Source organism: Macaca nemestrina, chromosome 17 (assembly GCF_043159975.1).
Source record: "Macaca nemestrina isolate mMacNem1 chromosome 17, mMacNem.hap1, whole genome shotgun sequence".
In the NCBI taxonomy this organism is placed as follows: Eukaryota; Metazoa; Chordata; class Mammalia; order Primates; family Cercopithecidae; genus Macaca; species Macaca nemestrina.
In genome coordinates, this window is record NC_092141.1 from 4,064,754 (window position 1) to 4,087,754 (window position 23,001).

The 23,001-nt window shown below is 55.1% G+C and overlaps 1 protein-coding gene across 2 annotated transcripts; it reads right to left on the minus strand.

Moving 5' to 3' along the window:
* Positions 1 to 619: 619 nt before the first annotated feature.
* Positions 620 to 22,643, minus strand: LOC105472053 (purinergic receptor P2X 1). Of its 2 annotated transcripts, none has more exons than XM_011724982.3 (12): positions 22,236 to 22,643; positions 10,265 to 10,412; positions 9,942 to 10,013; positions 9,426 to 9,495; positions 9,021 to 9,117; positions 8,644 to 8,724; positions 8,291 to 8,432; positions 3,981 to 4,108; positions 2,958 to 3,048; positions 2,508 to 2,573; positions 2,033 to 2,134; positions 620 to 1,903 (listed from the first exon to the last, which is right to left on the minus strand). In XM_011724982.3, the coding sequence occupies exons 1-12, from the start codon at positions 22,370 to 22,372 to the stop codon at positions 1,838 to 1,840; spliced, it is 1,200 nt and encodes a 399-aa protein (XP_011723284.1). In that variant the 5' UTR covers positions 22,373 to 22,643; the 3' UTR covers positions 620 to 1,837. The 2 variants fall into 2 exon arrangements, with proteins under 2 accessions (XP_011723284.1, XP_011723288.1); XM_011724986.2 differs by having other exon boundaries at positions 629 to 1,903; positions 8,644 to 8,673.
* Between the last annotated feature and the right edge of the window lie 358 nt (positions 22,644 to 23,001).

Genomic DNA, 23,001 nt, shown 5'->3' on the forward strand with positions numbered 1-23,001 from the left:
TTAAAGGTAAATAAAATACAAATTTCATTTCCTTGGCTGCATATTTCCACCCAGGCCACCTGTAGCTTTTGGGTACCCTATTGGACAGCATAAAGAATGTTTCCATCATTCCAGAGTGTTCTACTGGGCGGCACTGGTCTAGACCGAGCATGGTGACTGGGTGGGGAATGCTGCCCAGAGATCCTACCTGGCTATAAGTCCAGGCCTGAAGTCATGCCCACAGTAGGGCCCTCCACACAGTCTCGGTCAAGACCCTTCTCCCCTCTTTGGGATTCCCCCAGATCTCCCTCCTGGCACAGCCAGCCCCTTCCTCCCCACTGTTTCACGAGGCCACCCTGGGGTTCTCTACTTGTCCCACTGCCAGGCCTCTCACAGCCGTGGAGGGTTGGGAAGAGTGCCAATGTTCAGGGCTGTGCCAAGATGGCAGCCCATGGACAGAGGTGAGCTGACCTCTCCACCCAGAGCTGACCCTGCTGGGCTCAGGGTGTATGAGTCGGCTCACTGGTCCCCACCAGCCGATCAAGAGGGATCTCAGAGATTGCCCAGCTCAGTCCCACATTTCACAGACGAGCACACTGTGTTTCAGAGAGGTCTGGGAAAAAAGCATGGACAGCAGAGGTTTGTCCTCATTTCCTTTATTGTACTCCACCCCTTGCTTCTCCCAGACCTTCTGTTCAGACACAGCCAGGCAGGTCTTGGGAGCTGGGGCCGAGCCACAGGCAGGGAGCCCAGGATTTGGCTGGGGCTCCCACCCCAACCCGAGGTAGCTGAGTAAGGATTCATGGCTAGGAGGGCTGTCCTGGCCTGGCACGCTTGGAGAGAAGCCTTTCCCTATGGAGGTGACATGGCACGGACCATGTGTGTGTGCTTGGGGGTGTAGGTGTGTGCAGATGGTTGTGTTTGCAGGGCCCAGGCTGTTCACATACAGTGTGGAAGGACGTTGTGTGCACGTGGGTGGTGTGTACACTGGGTTGTGTGCAGGAGACACCGAGTGGCATGTGAGCACACAACACACACACTGAAGGTGTTTGAGACCTGTTCAGTATCTGCGCCCGCCAGGCAGTGCAGGCTCAGGGCTGAGTCTGACTCCTTCTCAGGAGCTTAAGAGTTAGAAAGTTCCAGGACAGCACTTCTTAAACTTCGGTCCCAGAATGGCCTAGGGAGTTTGCCATCCACGCGGATCATATGGCCAGCCCTGGAGCCTTTGGTTCAGGAGGTCTGCGGTGGGCCCAGGAGCTTGCATTGTCAGTGAGTTCCCCAGGGAACCCCAAGGCCAGGAAGAAACAGGACTCAAGCAGGGCTGTCTAATAGAACTTTCTTCGATGGTGAAAATGCCCTGAGCTGTCCAGTATGGCAGCCACTAGCCACGTGTGTCTACTGAGCAGTTGAAATGTGGCTAGTTCAACTGAGGAACTGAATTTTGTGTTTCATTTGATTTTATTTTAGTTTAATTTAGTCACCTATGGTTACTGACTGCCACATTGGAGAACCCAGATCTAGAGAAATGGAGGCAGCGGGTTGGATAATGAGGGTCCAGAGAGAGAAGCACAAAGCTAGGGTACAGGTGTGTGGGAGGGCCCTGCCCAGCCCCAGCCCTTCCCCACCAGGAGCGGCTGAGGCTGGGGTAGGGCTCCACTAGGGGGTGTGGAGTTGGAGCCAGAGCTCAGATTTGCACAGGTCTCTCCTAGTATGCACCCTGAGCTTCTGGCAAACTGCTATCTGCCTGGCTGAGAGGGTAGGAGACTTCCTGGGGAGGCCCCTCTGCCCTGGCTGGGACCCACCAGGGCCCCAGGCTGGAGCCTCACGCTGCATCCAGTCAGGAGTCCCGGGCTGACCATCAGGATGTCCTCATGTTCTCCTGCAGGCCCAGGGTGGAGCCGGTGGCTGCGAGGTCACGCTCATCCTGTGTGTGTGGGGCAAGGGTTGCGGGATACAAGTCAGCGCTGGGGAAGCAGCTGCCCACAACCCCCACCCCAACACCGACACACGCGCCAGAGGTCTTTGGAGGGCCTGGTGCAGGGGCTTCTCTTACCGCCCCTGGCCCCATGTCCTCAGCGTACTTGAACTTCTTTTGCTTGTAGTAGTGTCTCTTGGGCAGGATGTGGAGCAGCAGCAGGTCACAGAGAACTGTGGCCTGGGGTCAGGGCAGGGCATGGAGACAGCGTGGGAATCCGGGGCGGGTACAGGGCCCTCCACATCCCACCTCAGTCCCTGGCGGTGTGGCCCCGGCTGGATCCGACCTCACTGGAGGCCAGTTTCCTGGAGGGTGGATGAGGCCCTGCAGGACCCTCAGGGGACCAAGATGGTTCCACCCCAACTCTGTCCTGCCCCAGCTCTGGGCCTTGGTTTTTTTAGATCTACCATGGGTGGTGGGGTGGGCAGCCGCTGGCTCAAACATGAGAGACCGGTAGGGTCAAGTTTCAGGGTGAGGCACGTGCTGCTGCTACTGAGTTGTGGAAGAGGAGGGGCCGACCCCAGCATGGTGACCCGGTGACCCCAGCGCTTACCACCCCAAAGATGCCAATTCCAGAGCCGATGGTGGTCATCGTGGGGATGATGTCAAACTTCCCAGCCTGGTGGCAGGACCCAGGGAGAGAAGGGTTAACCGTTGGAAGGGGCCCAGCTGGAAAAGGCCGGACCTGGGACAAGGGGACTTCCCACCTTCGGCTGTGAACTGTGCCCCCTCTGACTCTACATGGGCCACCAGCTGCGGGTCAGTAGACTTGGGTTTTGACCTTGGCTCTGCCTCCCTGGGCCCAGGGAGACTGTGGGGGAGGCATGGCCACAGGTTGCAAAGCCCTGCCCTGGACATGCCCCACGCCCCATCTGTTATTATAAGTAAAACTGCTGAGTGAACCCACCCAATCTCCGGTCGTCTATAACTGTAGATGCCCAGAGGTACTCACAGGAGCTGAGAATGCGTCTCAGCTGCCACCACCCTCATGCTGGACACTCACCTTGCCGTCCACCAGGATGTCAAAGCGAATCCCAAACACCTTGAAGAGGTGACGGTGGTTGGTCCCGTTCTCCACAAAGTGCCTGGCAAACCTTGGGGAAGGGATCAGACGGCAGGAGGGTGATGCAGGGGACTGTCTTGGGTCTGGGGTCCTTAGCGCATCAGGGATGCAGGAGCTTTAGTGGTCTCTGAATACAGCCCCATCCCCAAACCCGGGCAGGATCCCAGGCCTCATTCTAGCAAAGCTGTACTCAACTCTTGCCCCAACTCCTTTTTTATTTTTATTTATTTATTTATTGTGAGACGGAGTCTCGCGCTGTCACCAGGCTGAATGGAGTGCAGTGGCAAGATCTCGGCTCACCGCAACCTCTGCCTCCCGGGTTCAAGTGATTCTCCTGCCTCAGCCTCCCGAGTATCTGGGACTATAGGCACGTGCCACCACGCCCAGCTAATTTTTGTACTTTTAGTAGAGACGGGGTTTCACCATATTGGCCAGGATGGTCTCGATCTCCTGACCTCGTGATCTGCCTGCCTTGGCCTCCCAACATGCTGGGATTACAGGTGTGAGCCACCGTGCCCAGCCCCAACTCCTTTTTGTTTGTTTGTTTCTAAGAGATGGGGTCTCATTCTGTCACCCAGGCTGGAGTGCAGTAGTATTATCACAACTCACTGCAGCCTCAGATTCCTGGTCTCAAAGCAATCCTCCCACCTCAGCCTCCCAAGATACCTTGATTACAGGTGTGGGTGCTGTGCGCAGCCATTGCTCCAGCTCCCAATGTCAGCAGTTTCCCCAGCTAGTCCTGGCTGGTGGGCCTCGAGGGGTCTGAGACCCAGGGACAGGGGATCTGAGACTTCAATATCTTGCTCCCTGCTGGCTTCCTGCATGGCCACCCAGGCGGAATGGGAGCTGCCCAGGACCCTCTGCTGCCCGCTGGGGACACTTTCTCAGGCCTGCAGGGTTCTGGGAGTGGAAAAGCCCGCAGGACCACAAGGAAGAACGTGCTGCTGGGGGCCTGGCAGATACCTGAAGTTGAAGCCTGGGGAGAGATTTTTCTCCTCGTACAGCCCATGGAACTCATAGATGGGTTTGCAGTGTCGTACGTGCCAGTCCAGGTCACAGTGCCAGTCGATGGTGATGCCAACCACTCCGCCCTGCCAAGGGCACACGTAGTTAAGATCTGGGATTTCGGGATCAAAAACCCCCATCTCAGCCCGGCACGGTGGCTCACACCTGTAATCTCAGCACTTTGGGAGGCCGAGGCAGGTGGATCATCTGAGGCCAGGAATTCAAGACCAGTCTGGTTCATATAGTGAAAACCTGTCTCTACTAAAAATACAAAAATTAGCCAGGTGTGTTGGTTCACGCCTGTAATCCCAGCTACTTGGGAGGCTGAGTTAGGACAATCACTTGAACCTGAGAGGCGGAGGTTGCAGTGAGCCAAGATGTGTCACTGCACTCTAGCCTGGGCAACAGAGCCAGACTCCGTCTCAAAGACAAAAACAAGCAAAAACCCCATCTCAGAGCTGGCACCAGCACTCTTTCAAGAACAGAACATTTTGGAGCCGGGCGCAGTGGCTCGCGCCTGTAATGCCAGCACTTTGGGAGGCTGAGGTGGGCAGATCACTTGAGATCAGAAGTTTGAGATCAACCTGACCAACATGGTGAAACCTGTCTCTACTAAAAAATACAAAAATTAGCTGGGCATGGTGTCGGGCACGTGTAATCCCAGCTACTTGGAAGGCTGAGGCAGGAGAATTGCTTGAACCCGAGAGGCAGAGGTTGTTATGAGCCAAGATCATGCCGTTGCACTCCAGCCTGGGCAACAAAGCAAAACTCTGTCTCAAAAAAATCAACAACAACAACAATTAAAAAAAAAAAAAAAACTGAACATTTTTTATTTAAGAAAAGATACTGAGAAGCTGTTTTGGGGTAGAGGTCCTGCCACCCTCACTGGCCTTCCTTCCCATTACCCTCCACACTCCAGCTCTCTGATCATTTCATTTGTATTTATTTATTAATTATTTATTTATTTTTGCCCTGCTCTTGTAGCCCAGCTATGTCCTTGTTATTCCCTTCTGTTTCACTCTATGTGTTTCCTTTGGGAACATTTCTCGCTTTATAATCATAAGTTTGTTTAGTGTGATTATGTTTTTTTTGTTTTTTTGTTTTTTTGTTTTTTTTGAGACGGAGTCTCGCTGTGTCTCCCAGGCTGGAGTGCAGTGGCGTGATCTCGGCTCACTGCAAGCTCCGCCTCCTGGGTTCACGCCTTTCTCCCGCCTCAGCCTCCCAAGTAGCTGAGACTACAGGCGCCCGCCACCACGTCCAGCTAGTTTTTTGTATTTTTAGTAGAGACGGGGTTTCACCATGTTAGCCAGGATAGTCTCCATCTCCTGACCTCGTGATCCACCCGCCTCGGCCTCCCAAAGTGCTGGGATTACAGGCTTGAGCCACTGCGCCCGGCCTAGTGTGATTATGTATTAACCCATCTCCTCCAAGACTGAGCTCCAGGAGGACGAAGCTATCTGTCTCATTCATCACCAACTCCTGAGTTCCCGGCACAGGTCACAGTGTGGGAGGCAAGCAGTTACTGCATTAATTAAAGATGGAATCTGTAAAGATGTGGACTGAGAAGAAAACATTTGAGAAAGCGAAGCTCCTCTGGGCAAGGCAAGTAACAGGTGGAGATGGGCTGAGCAACAGAAGAGCTGGAAGGTAGTCAGAGAAGAGGGCAGGGAGCTGGGCAACTTGGCAGGAGCCTAGTACTGAGAAGTTCCCAGCTGAAGATGGCAGGGAGTCCTTCCTTCCTTCCTTCCTTCCTTCCTTCCTTCCTTCCTTCCTTCCTTCCTTCCTTCCTTCCTTCCTTCCTTCCTTCCTTCCTTCCGTCCTTCCTTCCTTCCTTCCTTCCTTCCTTCCTTCCTTCCTTCCTTCCTTCCTTCCCTTTTTTTGAGACAGAGTCTTTCTCTGTCGCCCAGGCTGGAGTGTAGTAGTGCGATCTCAGCTCACTGCAACCTCTGCCTCCCAGGTTCAAGCGACTCTCCTGCCTCAGCCTCCTGAGTAGCTGGGATTAAAGGCACACGCCATCACGCCCGGCTAATTTTTTGTATTTTAAGTAGAGATGGGGTTTCACTGTGTTAGCCGGGATGGTCTCAATCTCCTGACCTCATGATCTGCCCGCCTCGGTCTCCCAAAGTGCTGAGATTACAGGCGTGAGCCACCACGCCCGGCCCTGATGGCAGAGAGGTTTTTAGAACAGGGAGGTCTAACATTCAGCACATGTGTTGCTCTGGTGTGAACCCCCTCCAGGGGTCAGGAACCTGAGGCCCATGGGCCGGATCATGGCCAGGTTCATTGTTCGCATCTTGTCTGTGGCTGCCCTTGCCCTTCCACAGCAGACTTGGGTAGTTGGCACAGAGCCCATATTGCCGGCAAAGCTGAAAATAGTTCCTCTCTGGCCCTCGAAAGAAAAGTTTGCTGACCTCCCTTGTAGACAGACAAATGTGTCGTGAGTGGGTTATTTTGGTAACATCACAGAAAAGGGATTGATTTAGTTCCTGAATAGGCAACTGCGAGAGCAGGACTAATAAGGAACACGTGCTGACAGGTGTATAGACTTCCCACGTGCCAGGCAGCGAGGCACGCCAGGCACACCGCGTCAACTCACTTGACCCTCGGGACGACTCCACGAGACTGGCACCATTATTGCTCCCCGCTTGGTGGGTCCAAAAACTCAGACCCACTGAAGTGAAGAGACTTGTCTGAGTTCATACGGCTCATTTGGGGCAGAGCTGGGATTTGAACCCAGTCAGATAGTTCTGTGCTCGTAGGGACCGCTTCTCCGGAATCCCAGGTGACTGTGAGGATCCCAGGGCACAGGATTTCTCAGGGCCATAGGCTATAGGATTCAAGCTGCTTTTTTTTGTTTGTTTGTTTTTTGAGATGGAGTCGCTCTGTCGCCCAGGCTACAGTGCAGTGGCGTGATCTCGACTCACTGCAACCTCCACCTCCTGGGTTCAAGCGACTCTCCTGCATCAGCCTCCTGAGTAGCTGGGATTACAGGTGCCTGCCACCACACCCAGATACTTTTTGTATTTTTTTTTTTTTTTTGGACAGAGTCTTGCTCTGTCACCCAGGCTGGAGTGCAGTGGCACAATCTCAGCTCACTGCAACCTCTGTCTCCCAGGTTTAAGCGATTCTCCTGTCTCAGACTCCAGAGTAGCTGGGATTATAGGCACATGCCACAACGCCTGGCTAATTTTTTTGTATTTTTAGTAGAGATGGGATTTTACCATGTTGGTCAGGCTGGTCTCGAACTCCTGACCTCAGGTGATCTGCCCACCTTGGCCTCCCAAAGTGCTAGGATTACAGGCGTGAGCCACCACGCCAGGCCATTAATTATTTTTTGAGACAGAATCTCATGTTGTTGCCCAGGCTGGAGTGCAGTGGCACCATCTTGGCTCACTATAACCTCCACTTCCAGGGTTCAAGTGATCCTTGTGCCTCAGTCTCCCAAGTAGCTGGGATTACAGGTGCCCGCCATCACACACCTGGCTTTTTTTTTTTTTTTTTTTTTTTTGTATTTTAGTAGAGATGGGGTTTCACCATATTGGTCAGGCTGGTCTCGAACTCCTGACCTCAGGTGATCCGCCCACCTTGGCCTCCCAAAGTGCTGGGATTACAGGCGTGAGCCACTGCGAGCCACTGCGCCCGGCCAATTTTTGTTTTTGTTTTTTTTTGCTTTTGGAGATGGAGTCTTGCTCCATTGCCCAGGCTGGAGTGCAGTGGCGCAATCTTGGCTCACTGCAACCTCCGCCTCCCGGGTTCAAGTGATTCTCCTGCCTCAGCCTCCCTAGTAGCTGGGATTACAGGCATGCGTCACCATGCCCAGCTAATTTTTGTATTTTTAGTAGAGATTTTTGTATATTTGGTAGAGAAGGAGGTTTCACCATGTTGGCCAGACTGGTCTCGAATTCCTGGCCTCAAGTGATCCACCCGCCTCTCTGGGTATTATAGGCATGACCCACCGTACCTGACCAAGCTGCTTTTATCTAGTTTTTTTTTTTTTTTTTTTTTTTTTAAGCAGGACATCAACAAACATCCAGATGACAAGGTTTGCCCACATCCGTTCATTCTGGACACCTCCTTTGTGCCAGTTCCATGCCAGGACCCGCTGAAGACATGGATCTGACCTTCAGGGGGCCCCAGTATCAGGGGACAGACCCATAATATACTCAGCCCTCACCACGGAGACTTGGGAGGATGCACTGGGCCTAAAATGCCGTTATCAGGATCCTGCGGCCCAGCCCTCCCCGCCTGCCTGGCACCATGCCCCATACCTTCTCAGCCAGGCTGCTGAAGTTCTGGCCTGACTCTTGCACCACGTAGCCAAGCTGGAAGACTGGGCACAGGGGGTGCAGGGTCTTGTGATAGAGGCAGGTCTTCATGTAAGCAGCATTCACCTCTTCCACCAAGTTGCGCCTATGGGGGTGGAAGGTGTTGACAGCAGCTGTGTCATCCGGGAGGGTGCGCGCCACGCCCCAAAGCCTGGGGACCCCTCACAGGCTCCGCAATGCCCCTTTGATTCCTTCCATGCCAGCAGGAATGGAGATGGAGGGAGACAGAGACTGTGGAGAGCTCCCGGAGCAGCCTTGGCCAGCCACCTGCATTTCTGCCCTAGTTTCTCACGCACCTGTTGACCTTGAAGCGTGGGAAGCTGATGCTGTTCTTGATGAAAAGAGTGAAGTTCTCGGCCTCTCGAAGAAGGGCAGGGCTGGAGGACACCACACTCACTCACCGCCCCTCCCCAGGAGGCCCCCTGTGTGTCCCACACAGAGCTTGGCATAGCAGGGGGTGGGCCGAGCCTCCGGGACCCGCCTGCAGCCCTGGGCCGGCGGAGGGGTGGGTGTGCTCTAAGGTGGCCGGGACCCAGGGGAGTCTTTGGCCTAGGTTGTGCGGATGGGGTGACGGTGGGGTCAGAAAAAGGGGTCAAGATCCTTTCTAGACCCAGGCCCCCCTCTGTCTGGCCTGGGACCCTGTTCTTAGCTCCCTGGAAGGTCAGACTGTTACCGCGGGATGTCATCATCCACCTCCACCGGGCACCAGCCAAAGATCTCACACGTCTTCAAGGTGTCGTTGAAGGCCACACACTTGCCCGTGCGGATGCCTGGAGCCAGAGGGAAACCCCTGGGTGCCTGCACTAAACTGGGGTGTAGAGGAGGCTGCCCCAGGCCCCTTCCCCAGGAGCCCCCAGTGACGGGCCACTCGAGCAAAGGAGCCGAGGACAGACACGTGGCTGGGTCCGGGACGGGCAGGCCAAGCCTGGGCGGGGAGGAGAGAGGGCTGGAGGGAGTCCCTCCCGGAACCCGCCTCAGCGGTGTGGGGAGAGGCAGGTCAGCACCAAGCTGGGCCTGCAGGACGCCAGGGCCTGCAGCCGGGGCACTGTGGAGGGACAGGAGGAGGCTGACCCCTTACCTTGGGCCTTCCTCTTGGCCTTCCCAGGGGTACAGCCACTGTCATCCTTGCATATGCCCCCTTCTGGGTGCTGGGGGAGGCGAAAGCTGCTGGCCACAGGCCCCTTGGGTGGGGTCCTGAGAAGAGCCCCTCCCGCCCCCAGGACCCTAGGGAGAGCGTGGGGCAGAGTCTCAGACCTTTCTGGAGTGACACCTGCTCACAGCCTCCTTCCCCCGTTTCCCCCCAACACTGCTCTGCCGAGCCCCCCCCCGCCGGGCTCATGCCCAGCCGCCCACTGTCAATGTCAGCTGGGCGGTGGGGGTGGGCACAGTCTCGGCACCCTGCCTGGTATGCTGGGCGGGAAGGCTTAGCTCTGCAAGGGTTGACAGTTACTGTGTGTGAATATATGCCCGAGTTTGCACCACCGTGGCCCCTGCAGGAAGGCTCTCTGGCATCCTCTCAGTGCCCATGGAGACTGTCTGCAGGTCATTTTCCCCCGTGAGTCCGAGGACGGGGCTGTCGGGCAGAAGTTCTCACCTCTGCACAGTAGCCTTGAGTCTGCTTTGGGGTCACGATGAAATTGGTCATGACCACGAAGGAATTGTCCCCCTAGAAGAGGGGCAGGGGGAGGGCAGGTTGGGCTGGGAGAACAGCCTCAAGGGCCCCAACGCTGCCCCAGCAGGACCCTAGAGCCCACAGGACACGCAGCAGCCACCACACCCCCTGCCACCCACATGGGGTGATATCACCAGGGCTGCCTCTGCCCGGCAGAGGTCCAGAGAGAAAGAGGAGCTGGGCTGGTCCCACCCAGCTCTGAGACAGGCCCTGTGAGGGGAAGGCGCAGCCCTGAGTCAGCTCACCTGGGCTGGGAAGACGTAGTCAGCCACGTCCCAGACCTGGGGGCCGAGGCCAGGGAGCTGGGTCACGGCCAGGCCCTTGAGTTTCACAGACACACTGCTGATGAGGCCGCTCGAGGTCTGGTAGCCCTTCTCGTAGAGGAACACCCACCTGTGCGGGTAGGGGACAGAGCGGGGGACGGAGGGGGAGCTGTGGTTCTGGCACCAGCTGGACCCGTCACATCCTTTCCCGTGCCCTCCCCAGTTGTGCCTCTGAACCACCATCTGCTCCTAAAGCACCTGGCTTGGGCTAAAGGCAGGACAACCTCCTGTGCCTCCCCCTGCTGGCCTGGTCCTGAAGTGCCACGGTGCTTTCGCTATGGAAATGCTAATTCTGGCCGGGCATGTCATCCCAGCACTTTGGGAGGTCGAGGTGGGTGGATCCCCTGAGGTCAGAAGTTTGAGACCAGCTTGGCCAACATGGTGAAACCCTGTCTCTACTAAAAATACAAAAAGTAGCTTGGCCTGGTGTCGGGCGCCTGTAATCCCAGCTACTTGGGAGGCTGAGGCAGGAGAATCGCTTGAACCCAGGAGCCGGAGGTTGCGGTGAGCTGAGATTGCACCATTGCACTCCAGCCTGGGCAACAAGAGCAAAACTCTGTTTAAAAAAAAAAAAAAAGAAAGAGAGAGAGAAAGAAAGAAAAATGCTAATTCAAATACTCTTTCCAATCCTTTTCCAAGAACAGAGTTTGCTGGGTGCTGGAGGCCAAGCCTCTCAGACCCCAATCCTTCCCAGGGTGCCTCTCCTTCCAGAGGTCCCAGCAGAGCACGAAGCCTGAGAATATACTCTTCAATGCCTAACAGTCTGGGTCTAAATCCCAGGTCCACTACTTACTGTGGGATTTAGGGTAAGTTATTCAATCCCCCTGTGCCTCAGTTTCCTCATCTGTAAAATGGGAATAACGACGGTACTTCTTTATTTTATTTTATTTTATTTTATTTTATTTTATTTTATTTTATTTTTTTAAGACAGAGTCTCGCTCTGTCACCCAGGCTGGAGTTCAATGGTGTGATCTCAGCTCACTGCAACCTCCCTCTCCCGGGTTCAAGTGATTCTCCTGTCTCAGCCTCCTGAGTAGCTGGGATTACAGGCATACGCCACCGTACCCAGCTAATTTTTTGTATTTTGAGATGGGGTTTCACCATGTTGGCCAGGATGGTCTCAATCTCTTGACCTTGTGATCCGCCCGCCTCGGCCTCTCAAAGTGCTGGGATTACAGGCATGAGCCACCGCGCCCGGCCAACAATGGTATCTCTTGTAGTGATCAAATGAGTGAGTTCATACGTGTAGAAACACTCAGAATGGGAATGGCACAGAATAAATGCAGTATAGACATTAGTTGTTATTATGATCCAGCCATACTGGGACCCCCTGGGAGACAGCGGGGAAAACAGAGCAGGGAAGTGGTCCTCTCCAGGGCTTGCAGTGTCCAGCCCCTCGGTCGGGGCACTGTGGGAGTGGCTCAGTCGGGAGGTTTTCCAGCTTTCTTGGGAAATTCTGGCCTTGCCTTCCCAGCGTTGAGCAGTCCTGTTCCTTTGGGTTCTCCACTTCCATTCTGGGAGTTTCCATGTGGCTAACCTTCCTCTTAGCCCCAGGAGTTGGGCAGATGACCAAGGCTTGCCAATCAATGTTCCATCCCCCTAGTAACAGTGACGGGTCTAAGGACACACACATGACCTGGGGAGTTTCAGCAACGAGGCCAGGACTTTTCTGGGAATTGCCAGGAAAGAAACATCCTGTCTACCGAGTGGCTAAGCAGGGCGGCTGCTAGACGAAAACTATGGTAGTCATCTTTGCCGCCTTCTGAAGAGAGCAATCCTGACAATGAAGCTCACCTAGAGGAAAGCCAGGCCAGGAGATAGAGAGGGGCAGAATCCTGACGAGGCTCTTTGAGCACCTGGATTCAGCCATACCTGAAGCACAGTTGAAAAATCTACCTCTGGACTTTTCAGTTACGTAAACCAATAAATGTCCTTCCTTTATTTAAACCCTTGGATTTGGTTTCTGTTGCTTGCAAATGGAATAGTCCTGGATAACACTCCTCTCCAGGCTGTGGCCCCTTCCTCGAGGAAAGACTCTTCGTGGAGATTCAGGGTAGTGTGTGTGTGTGTGCGTGCGTGCGCGTGTGTGTGTGTATGCATATGTATGTGTGTGTGTGTATGCATGTGTGTGTATGCATGTGTGTGTATGTGTGTGTATGCGTGTGTGTGTGTATGCATGTGTGTGTGTGTATGCGCGTGTGTGTGTGCGTGTGTGTGTGTGTGTGTTGGGATATGAGGTGTGTGGCTGTATACCTCCAGGGCAAATCTGTGAGTGCACCTGTGGCCAGATATGTCATCTCCCCCCACTCCTTATCCTACCCCAAGCTCACCTGTCCAACGGGAGCTCAAAGTAATGGACTCTCTTCTCCTTCCCCCAGGTCTCTGGTAACAGAACCCTCCAGGCCTCTTAGTCCCAGAGTCTCCTGTCTCCCCGCTGCAGGCCCCAGGAAGGCCACCCACCAATGTCCTTTTCTTTCTTCTCACGGTCCACCCACCTCTTCTCCAAGCCCCCTTTCACCTTGGAACTGGAGCCAAGCCACATGCTCCCGAAGCCTAAGCTTGGTCACTGCTGCCCCCTGCAGGTCCCAGAGAGCAACAGGTGAGGCATGACAAAGGTCCCTGATCCTCAGCGTCCTGAGTCTGTCCTGCTGTCTCCAGCCCCATCCGGGAGAGCGAGGGCATCGTCCATCCCCGCCCGCCCTCCTTGGGCCCCTTCCTCCAGGAGGGCCTCTGGTTCTGTGTCCAAGCCAGAAGGAGCTGGTGCAGGGGAGAGGGGGAGCTTCTCCATGTCCTGAACCCTTCTATGGGACAGGCCTCCCTCTTGGCACCCCCAGCCCCAACGGGTTAGCAACATTTCTATCTTTACCCAAGACCAACTTATAACAGAGAAGCTGAGGCCTGCAGGAGTGGCAGTCCCAAGTGTCCCCACACTTGAGGCACCCAGCCCAGGACTCATCCCACCTCCACTAAGCAGCACTGGCTTCGACGTGTCTCCCAGGAGGCAGAGCACAGAGGGCAGACAGAGCCACCTGGAGCCCACATGCTGGGAATGATGAACTCAGCGTGCGTCTGCGTCTGCCCTTGGGCTGCCGGTCTTGAGAGTCGAAGGGAAAGGTCGGTCAAATCTGGCATTCATGACCTCAACTCTGGTGATAATAGAATGACTATGGGCCGGGCGCGGTGGCTCATGCCTGTAATCCCAGCACTTTGGGAGGCCAAGGTGGGTGGATCACCCGAGGTCAGGAGTTCAAGACCAGCCTGGCCAACACGATGAAACCCCGTCTCTACTAAAAATACAAAAATTAGCTGGGCGTGGTGGCGGGCACCTGTAATCCCAGCTACTCGGGAGGCTGAGACAGACTCGCTTGAACCTGGGAGGCGGAGCTTGCAGTGAGCCGAGATCGCGCTCTGCACTCCAGCCTGGGCAACAAAGTGAGACTCTGTTGTCTCAAAACAGACAGACAAACAAAAATAATAGAATGACTGTGGTGCCGAGCCCAATCCTCCAAAGCCATGCCTTGGTCGAGCTTTGTTGTCACCACCCTGGGAAGACAACCAAGAGGGCCTGATGTCAGACACAGGCATCTTTGGAAGCCTATCCGCTTCCAGAAATAACCCTCACCATGCTTTCTACCTTGTCATCGGCAAGGCTCTCCGATGGCCTTCTCGTGGAAGCGGCCACGTGTGGAGTGGCTGAGGGTCAGGTGCCAGCCCTGCTGCTTCCCAGCTGTGTGGCTTCAGGTTAGAGACTGCACCTCTCTGAGCCTCAGTTTTCTCAATAAAACAGAGGTGAGGCCACCTGCCTCAAAGGCGCTGCTTACTCAATAAGTGCTTAGTGAAGCCCTAGCACATACACAGCCTGAGCTTCAGGAGACGGAATTGTCTAGGTAAGTGTTTGAGGGAAGCTTCTTTGAGTTCTTTTTTTTTTTTTTATTGAGATGGAGTCTCAGTCTGTTACCCAGGCTGGAGTGCAGTGGCGCGATCTCGGCTCATTGCAACCTCTGCCTCCTGGGTTCAGGCTGGTCTCAAACTCCTGACCTCAGGCGATCTACCCGCCTCGGCCTCCTAAAGTGCTGGGATTAAAGGCGTGAGCCACCGCGCCCGGCCTCTATGAGTTCTTCTGTTTAGTGGTTAGTACTTGGCATGGAAATAGATCTCGCAGGCTGGACACAGTGGCTCACGCCTGTAATCCCAGCACTTTGGGAGGCCAAGGTGGGTGGATGGCCTGAGGTCAGGAGTTGAAGACCAGCCTGGCCAACATGGTGAAACCCCGTCTCTACTAAAAATACAAAAATTAGCACTCAGTGGGCACATATAATGAAAACCTTCCTTTTTCACTGTTCTCTGTTCCTCCCTCACACATTCCTCTTTCAATGTCAGTCCGCCCCCATTCCCTGAGTGAGCTGCCTCAGACATGCTGTGTCCCCAGAATTATATCTCCAGACTACACTCTCCCCTGAGATTCAATTCCACACATTCAGTCATTCAACAAACATGAGCCAGTAATTCTAGCACTTTGGGAGGCTGAGGCGGGAGGATCGCCTGAGGCCAAGAGTTAGAGACCAGCCTGGGCAACATAGCAACACCCTGTCTCTACTTAAAAACAAAAACAAACACATATATTTCCAGCCCCTATTAATGTGCCTAACACTGTTGAACAAAACAAACATGAAAGTGAACAAAACAAACAAAAATCTCACAGCCAAGGGTCTTACACAGATGCTCCTCGAATTACGATGGGGCTATGACCTGATACACTCTTCCTGAGTCAAAAAGCCTCTTAATACCCCCAATAAACCCACCATAAAGTCAAAAAATCCTAAGTCAAACCACGCTAAGTCCAGATGCTCCTCAACTTACAATGTGATGATGTCCTGATAAAGTATCTGTTTTTTTTTTTTTTTTTTGAGACAGAGTCTCACTCTTATCTCCCAGGCTGAAGTGCAATGGCGTGATCTTGGCTCACTGCAGCCTCTACCTCCGGGGTTCAAGCGATTCTCCTCCCTCAGCCTCCTGAGTAGCTGGGATAACAGGCGTACGCCACCACACCTCGCTAATTTTTGTATTTTTAGTAGAGACGGGGTTTCACCATGTTGGCCAGGCTGGTCTTCAACTCCTGACCTCAGGCGATCCACCCACCTTGGCCTCCCAAAGTGCTGGGATTACAGGCGTGAGCCACTGTGTCTGGCCTGCAAGATCTATTTCCATGCCAAGTACTAACCACTAAACAGACAGAAATTCAACTGGATCAGCCTGAACTGTCCATCTCCCTTTAGAACTTGTTCCCCTGTGTCCTCATCATGGAGAATGGTTCTGTCCTCACCCTATCACCCAGGCTCAATACCTGGGCAGCACCCTCACAGCCACCCTCCCCATCACGCCCACATTGGTTGGGTCCCCTAGTCCTTCCTGGCCTCCCTCAGCTTTCATCTAAGGACCCAGAGTGCTGGTTGTGGGAAGACTGAGACATTGGAGGAGCTGGGGCAGGTGCGGGGGCAGCTCTGGCGTGGGTTGGGAGGACTGGCCAGGTGGCTGGTGGGACACAGGGTGTGGCCATGGACCACAGGCAGGAGTTGACCAGATGGGGCGTGTGCTGTCAGGGAGCAGCAGCCCTGGGGAGGGGAACGAGCAGACTCCAGGCTCAGAACTGGGGCCCATCCTGAGGCCCCCATGCAACCTGCAGACAAGTCGAGGAGCATCTGGGCAAGTTCCTTGAGTGCAGGATCTTGGTTTGTTTTGTTCACTTCTGTATTTTTAGTGTCTGGAACAGTGCTTGGCGCATAATAGGGGCTCGATAAACACCTGTGTGGTGAATGACTAACTGAATGTGGAACTGAATCTCAGGCCAACGATTTGTGTTTTTAATTTTTTTTTTTTTTGAGACGGAGCCTCGCTCTGCCACCCAGGCTGAAGTACAGTGGCACGATCTCGGCTCACTGCAACCTCCGCCTCCCGGGTTCATGCCGTTCTCCTGCCTCAGCCTCCAGAGTAGCTGGGACTACAGGCGCCCGCCACCACACCCGGCTAATTTTTTGTATTTTTAGTAGAGACAGGATTTCACCATGTTAACCAGATGGTCTCAATCTCCTGACCTCATGATCCACCTGCCTCGGCCTCCCAAAGTGCTGGGATTAGAGGCATGAGCCACCACACCTGGCCAAATTATTTTATTTTTATTGTTATTTATTTATTTTTGAGACAGGGCATCACTCTGTCCTTCAGGCTGGAGTGCACTGGTGCAGTCACGGCTCACTGCAGCCTCAACTTTCCAGGCTCACGTGATCCTCCCATCTCAGCCTCCTGAGTAGCTGGGACTGACTACAGGCACGCACCACCACACCCAGCTAATTTTTTTTTTTTTTTTTTTTCAGATACAGGGCCTCACTGTGTTGGCCAGGCTGGTCTTGGACCCCTGAGCTCAAGTGATCCGCTCACTTTGGTCTCCCAAAGTGCTGGGTTTTCAGGCATGCACCACTGCACCCGGCCTGTTTTTCTTTCTTTCTTTTTTTTTTTTTTTTTGAATACGTCACCAATCTCTAAAAACCAAGAAGTTTGTTTCATGCATAAATCTCACTTCCCACTTCTCTTGAGATGTCAGAAGCCCTGGGCTGTGCTAGGTGTCACGTGCTGCGGCGACAATGGGTAGAAGCTGAGCAGGGGCCGCCCCAGGCGTGAGGCCTGCCAGGGTGACAACATCTGTCACCCGTGTTCACTGCCTCTGCCTTGGGTACAGCCCCGTCCTCCCTTCCCATCCCTACGGCCTCTTCACAGCCATCCTGCCTCTGGTCCTCACGCTCAACCCTGCCTGCCCCAGACCCTCCCCTGCTAGACATCCTTCTTTGGCTCCCTTCTGCCTGCAGGAGAAATCCCTGCACCTCAGCGCGGTGTTCAAAGGCCTTCGCCATCGCCCCTGCTTGCCCTATCACATCCTCTCCCTTGGGCTCCTTTTATGCCCCCTTCAGCCTAGTCCCAGTGACTCTCTATTCTTCTCCGGCCCCAGGACCTTGGTTCACACTCTGCTTCCTGACAGGAGAACCTGGAAGTGGTGGACACACAACCAGCCTCCTCCAATCAGGGCATTCCGTTTCCTTGACCACAATGATTGATTGGTTCTGGGGTGGGCACGGGACCCGACCCTGTCCAAGAGTTGAGCCTGAGACTTTTGCTGGAGCTCTGGAGAAGGAGCAGCTCTTGTGCCTCAGGAGTGGCTAAGCTGGTGAGATGTCGGCTTGGAGCTGCTGGTCACCATGTCACCACCATGAAGACAGAGAACCTGCCTGAGAATGACGCTTCCACAGAAGAAAGAAGAGCCAGAAAAGGGAGACAGGTCCTGGACAGTTTCTTTTGAGAACCAAGACTGGACCCGTGAGAATTCCTCATCTCCTCTCCCCTCTAAACCTTACTCCTCCCATGTCTTCATCCTGGAGGATCCAGCCAGGCCTGAAGCCCACACTGATTTTTCAGTTACCTAAACTACCCAATACTCCCACCCTTTCTTTTATTTATGTATTCATTTATTTGTTTATTTATTTATTTTGAGATGGAGTCTCACTCTGTTGCCCGGGCCGGCCTGCAGTGGCATAATCTCGGCTCACTGCAACCTCCACCTCCCGGGTTCAATCAATTCTTCTGCTTCAGCCTCCCAAGTAGCTGAGATTACAGATGTCCGCCACCACACCCAGCTAATTTTTGTATTTTTAGTAGAGACGGGTTTTCACCATGTTGGCCAGGCTGGTCTCGAACTCCTGACCTCAAGTGATCCACCACCTTGGCCTCCCAGACTGCTGAGATTACAGGTGTGAGCCAACGCACCCGGCCCACCCTTCCTTCTAAATCCGGTTTGATTGGGCTTTTCGGGAACCAAAGGAGTCTAGCTAATTCACCCTCAGTTCCTCCCTCTCCCTCTCTCCATTCCATGTTCCACCTCTGTTCCCTGGCACAGCACCAAGCATGGAGAAGATGCTGAAGAAATGGTCCCTGGATGTGTTTCTCCCAGCAATAACTTCTATCCATCCTTTTCCCTGATTGGTGCACTCTGATCTCCACTTGGAGATCTCAGAACATGTGATTTCAAGAGGTCTGTGTGGAGGCGCAGGGGATGAGTGAGGACTTAGTTGAGAAGAGACCCAGAGGGACTGGAGAGAAAGCTGAAAGCAGCCCAGCCCAGCCCAGCCCACAGCCCCCAGGCCTTTGCTTATGGCTGGTTCCATCAGTGTGACACCTCCTCCAGGAAGGCCTCCTAGGTTTCCTCCCCGAGCAACATTCACAAATCCTTGGGGAAGCTCCTCTATGCTGCAGCAAAACTAGCCCTCTCCTTTCCTTGTCCCAGTGTGCCCCTAGCATGGCCTGCTGGGCCACAGATAACAGCCCATTGCCTGTACACTGCCAGAGACAGAGAGCTCATCACCTCTTTGGGGAGAGCTCTGAGACCATCTTTTTATTTATTTATTTTATTTTATTTATTTGTTATTATTATTATTATTATTTTTATTATTATTATTTTTTGAGACAGAGTCTCGCTCTGTCGCCCAGGCTGGTGTGCAGTGGCACGATCTCCACTCACTGCAAACTCCGCCTCCTGGGTTCACGCCATTCTCCTGCCTCAGCCTCCCGAGTAGCTGGGACTATAGGCGCCCGCCATCATGCCCAGCTAATTTTGGTATTTTTAGTAGAGACAGGGTTTCACTGTGTTAGCCAGGATGGTCTCAATCTCCTGACCTTGTGATCCGCCCGCCTCGGCCTCCCAAAGTGCTGGGATTACAGGTGTGAGCCACCGCGCCCGGCCTATTTACTATTTTTGAGACAGAGCCTCGCTCTGTCACCCATGCTGGAGTGCAATGGGGTGATCTCAGCTCCACTCCACCTCCCGGGTTTAAGTGATTCTCCTGCCTCAGCCTCCTGAGTAGCTGGGACCACAGGCGCGCATTACCACACCCGACTAATTTTTTTTTTTTTTTTTTTGCAGACCAAGTTTCACTGTTGTTGCCCAGTCTGGAGTGCAGAAGTGTGATCTTGGCTTACCACAACCTCCACCTCCCGGGTTCAAGCGATTCTCCTGCCTCAGCGCCCCCAGTAGCTGGGATTACAGGTGCACGCCACCACGCCTGGCTAATTTTGTATTTTTTAGTAGAGATGGGGTTTCTGCATGTTGGTAAGGCTGGTCTCGAACTTCCAACCTCAGGGGATCTGCCCGCCTCGGCCTCCCAAAGTGCTGGGATTACAGGCGTGAGCCACTGCACCCGGCCTTAACTGAGACCATCTTAACTGGATCTGAAAGAGGGTCAGCTCAGCTCAGCCTTCTGGTCTTAGGCCCACTCACTGCCTGCACTTGCCCGGGATCTCCTGGAGGAGCACGACTAGCAGAGACCACAGCCTCCGTTTTCCGCCTCAGAGTCTGTGTTCTCGGCATCTCAGCCTCTCTGTTCAGCCTCAGTAACTCTGTCCATCTCTGAGTCTCGGAACCTCCCTCCCTTCGTCTGAGTTGTGCTCCAGCATTTGTCCCTCTGTCCAGGTCTGTCTCTGTGTCCCCCCATCCCCCACCCAGGCTTTGCCCCGTGTCTGGGACGCAGGGGCCTGGCTGGTCTCTCATGCTCCTTTCCATCCCCCGGCACTGCCTACAGGATCAGACATGAAAGCAAAGCCCTCCCCAGGAAACAGCAAAGTGCTGAGGGGAGTGCACTTTAGGGGGGTTCCCTGCAACCCGTGCCCCATGGGCCGGTTAGGAAGCTGAGCCCGGAGATGCCAAGGCCAAGTCCAGGCTGGCACTGTGGGCAAACTTGGGTTTGCCGCTGTGGGTTCCCGGCTGAGGTCAGCGCAGTACTGGGCAGTGGCCAGACGAGGGCACAAGAGACAGCAGGTGCCACAGCCAGAGCAGGAGCTGGGAGCCTGAGCCTGCAGCCCTCGGGGTTGCTGGTGATGAGGGACCCTGCCTTCCTTCCGTCCTCTGCTGTGTGACGTGGGCAGGCCAGTGCCCTCTCTCTGAGGATGTTTCCTTTCCAGAATATCAAGGCTGACTTTGGAGTCATGCAGGTGGGTTCAAATCCTGGTTAGCCTCTTATTAAGCTGTGAGATCCTGGCTAAATCCCTGTGGCCCTGAGGCCCACAGACACCGAGAAGGACCACATCCATTTGGAACCTGATTAGACGGTCTGGGGAGGGAAGACGGGCAGGAGGGCGGTAGTGAGGTCCCCGTCCCTGGAGGTATAGGTTCCCAGCTGGGCAGCAGCTTGGGGCATAGGCTGGGAATGGGAGGGTCCCTCCTACGCTGACAGCCTGTGACCCACACACAGGAGGGACCTGGTGCCCCTCACACCTGCAGATCTGACAGCAGGACTAGGGAGATGCAGGGACAGAGAGAGGACCATCTTCCCCCAGCGTCTTCCAGCAAGGGTAGGCTGGGCCTGAGCAGACAGCCTCTCTCTTCCAGGGAAGGTCAGGAGTGACGCTAATGGTGGACTTCTGGCCCGTCCTGTGCCTGGCATCCCATCATCAGTGCCCAGTAGAAAGGATCCCAGCCCCCTGTGATGGTGAGGAAGGAGAAGGCACAGCAGAGGCCTGGGGGTCAGGGGGGCTCAGCTCCAACCCCGGGTTTGCTGCTGACTTGCTGTGGACCTGGAAACCCCACTGCCCCCTCTGGGCCTGTTTCCCTCCCAAGCTCGAACACCATCGCAGATGTCGGATTAGTCTCTGAACAAGAGAGAGGAGAGGCCAAGGCTGGGGCCTGGCCCTGGGCCCACCTGGACAGCTCTGAGGTTTTGGGGACTAGTGGGACAGAGGGAGGGCTCTTTTGGATGCCAGAAGTTTCAGGGGGACTAGGACTCCGTGGTCCTTGTGTGGGCCCTGGGTCTGCCTGCCCTGGACTCCATTGAGCAGTTCTGGTTTGGAAACACAGTAAAAATGGGGAGGGCAGAGCCCTCAGAATCACACGGCAAAGGTAGGCAAGGGCTACTGGGCACCCCCAGACCCCCAGCAGGGCTGAGCCCCCTCCAGGAACCCTCTGCACAGTCACTACGAGTGGACAAGATGCACCACACACAGGGGACACACATTAGCCACCCAGACACTTGGCCCCAGGGCAGACATGGGCACAGCCATGTGCACACACAAGGGTACCCACATGTGAGCACCCAGCCCCAGGGACACACACCCAGACACACATGGGCACAGAGCTGCATACGCACACTCACAAGTGTGCCCGCCTCTGCCAGGCCTGCCTTGGCTCCCGAGACAACCAGACCGCAGGAGTGTCCCATGCTGCCCCTGATTCTGCACTCCCGGCCCAGCGGGACAGGTCCAGAGATGCCCAGAAAGGAACTATCATCCCTGGGACCAGAACCCATCTCTGTCCTTTGCCTGACATGCCAACATTAAGGCACCAGGTATTCAGAATGTGAGGGTTTCTCTGCTCCAAGGGCCTCAAACATCCCTGGATGTCCCTCGCTTAGGCAGGGAAGGTGGCAGACCTGTCATATGGGGTGACAGGTAGGGGGTGTGGCCTCTGTGTCGGTGGCAGCCTGGTGTGGCCTCTGTGTCGGTGGCAGCCTGGTTTGTCAGGCGGTCAGAGGTCGAGGACTCAGTGGCTGTGGTTGGTGGGGCCCTGGCCCTGAACACCACTAACCACTCAAAGGAACCGTAACACTGAGCTGGCTCCTTGGAACCCAGAGACTCTGCCTCCTGTCCACCGAAGGCCCAGGGGCAGGGCTTCCCCGCCGGCCTCGTCCCCATCTCCACGGTGAGTTGGCAGGATTTTCCATTCCCGCACAGTGGCTTGCCAGGAAGGCCTTCCACTGGATGGAGAGGAAGAGGGGCACGCAAGGGATCTCAGAGTCTGGAGGACAGGCCGGGGGTAGAGGCTGGTGCAGGCAGGCAGGCAGCGGGAGGGGCCCGGACTCACCCGATGACGTAGACCAGGACCACCAGCTGGATCAGTCGGAAGATAACGCCCACCTTCTTGTTGCGTACCAGCACCATGCGGGGGGTGTCATACTCAAAGAGGAAGGCGGCCAGCTCCTCCTGGAACCGCCGTGCCATGGTGGGCCGGCTGGGGCTCAGAACCGAGCCCCCTGCACGGCCGCTGCTCTCAGGGTGAGCCGGGTGCCACCACCCACGTTGATGACAGAGCTTCTGGGGGCTTCCTGGCCCCTTGGGAAGAGCGGGGCAGTGCAGATGGGGCCAGAGGACAGCAGCCAGAGGTCAGCTGGAGGCACTTGGGTTGGAGAGAGAATCCCTGGGCGGTCAGAGCAGCTCTTGGCCCCTGGAAGGCAATAGACTGCAGACCAGCCTCGCCCATGGACAAATAAATTCCCAAAGATAGACGGGGCGGGGCTGGTGGGGCCACCCAGGCCCAGCCCCACTGCCCCTCCTGGCTCTGCGTGGGCCCTGTTGGGCCTCCGGAAACAGGAGTTATTGGCAGGAAACCACAGGCCACCCGTCACAGGGGCAAAGATAAAGCTCTCAGCCGACTCCTCAAGTTATCTTCCCCCCAAAACCTGGCAAGATGGAGCTCTGGCCAGGGCCTGGGGGAAGCTGGAGTGTCCTCAGGTTCAGAGCCTCCCCCCAATTCCCCTCCACTGCCAAAATCAGACATCCATCCCCAGACCCCATCTCCATCCACCACCCTCCACCCTCCCCCGCCAGGGTTGGCTGCTCCGACCCCGGGG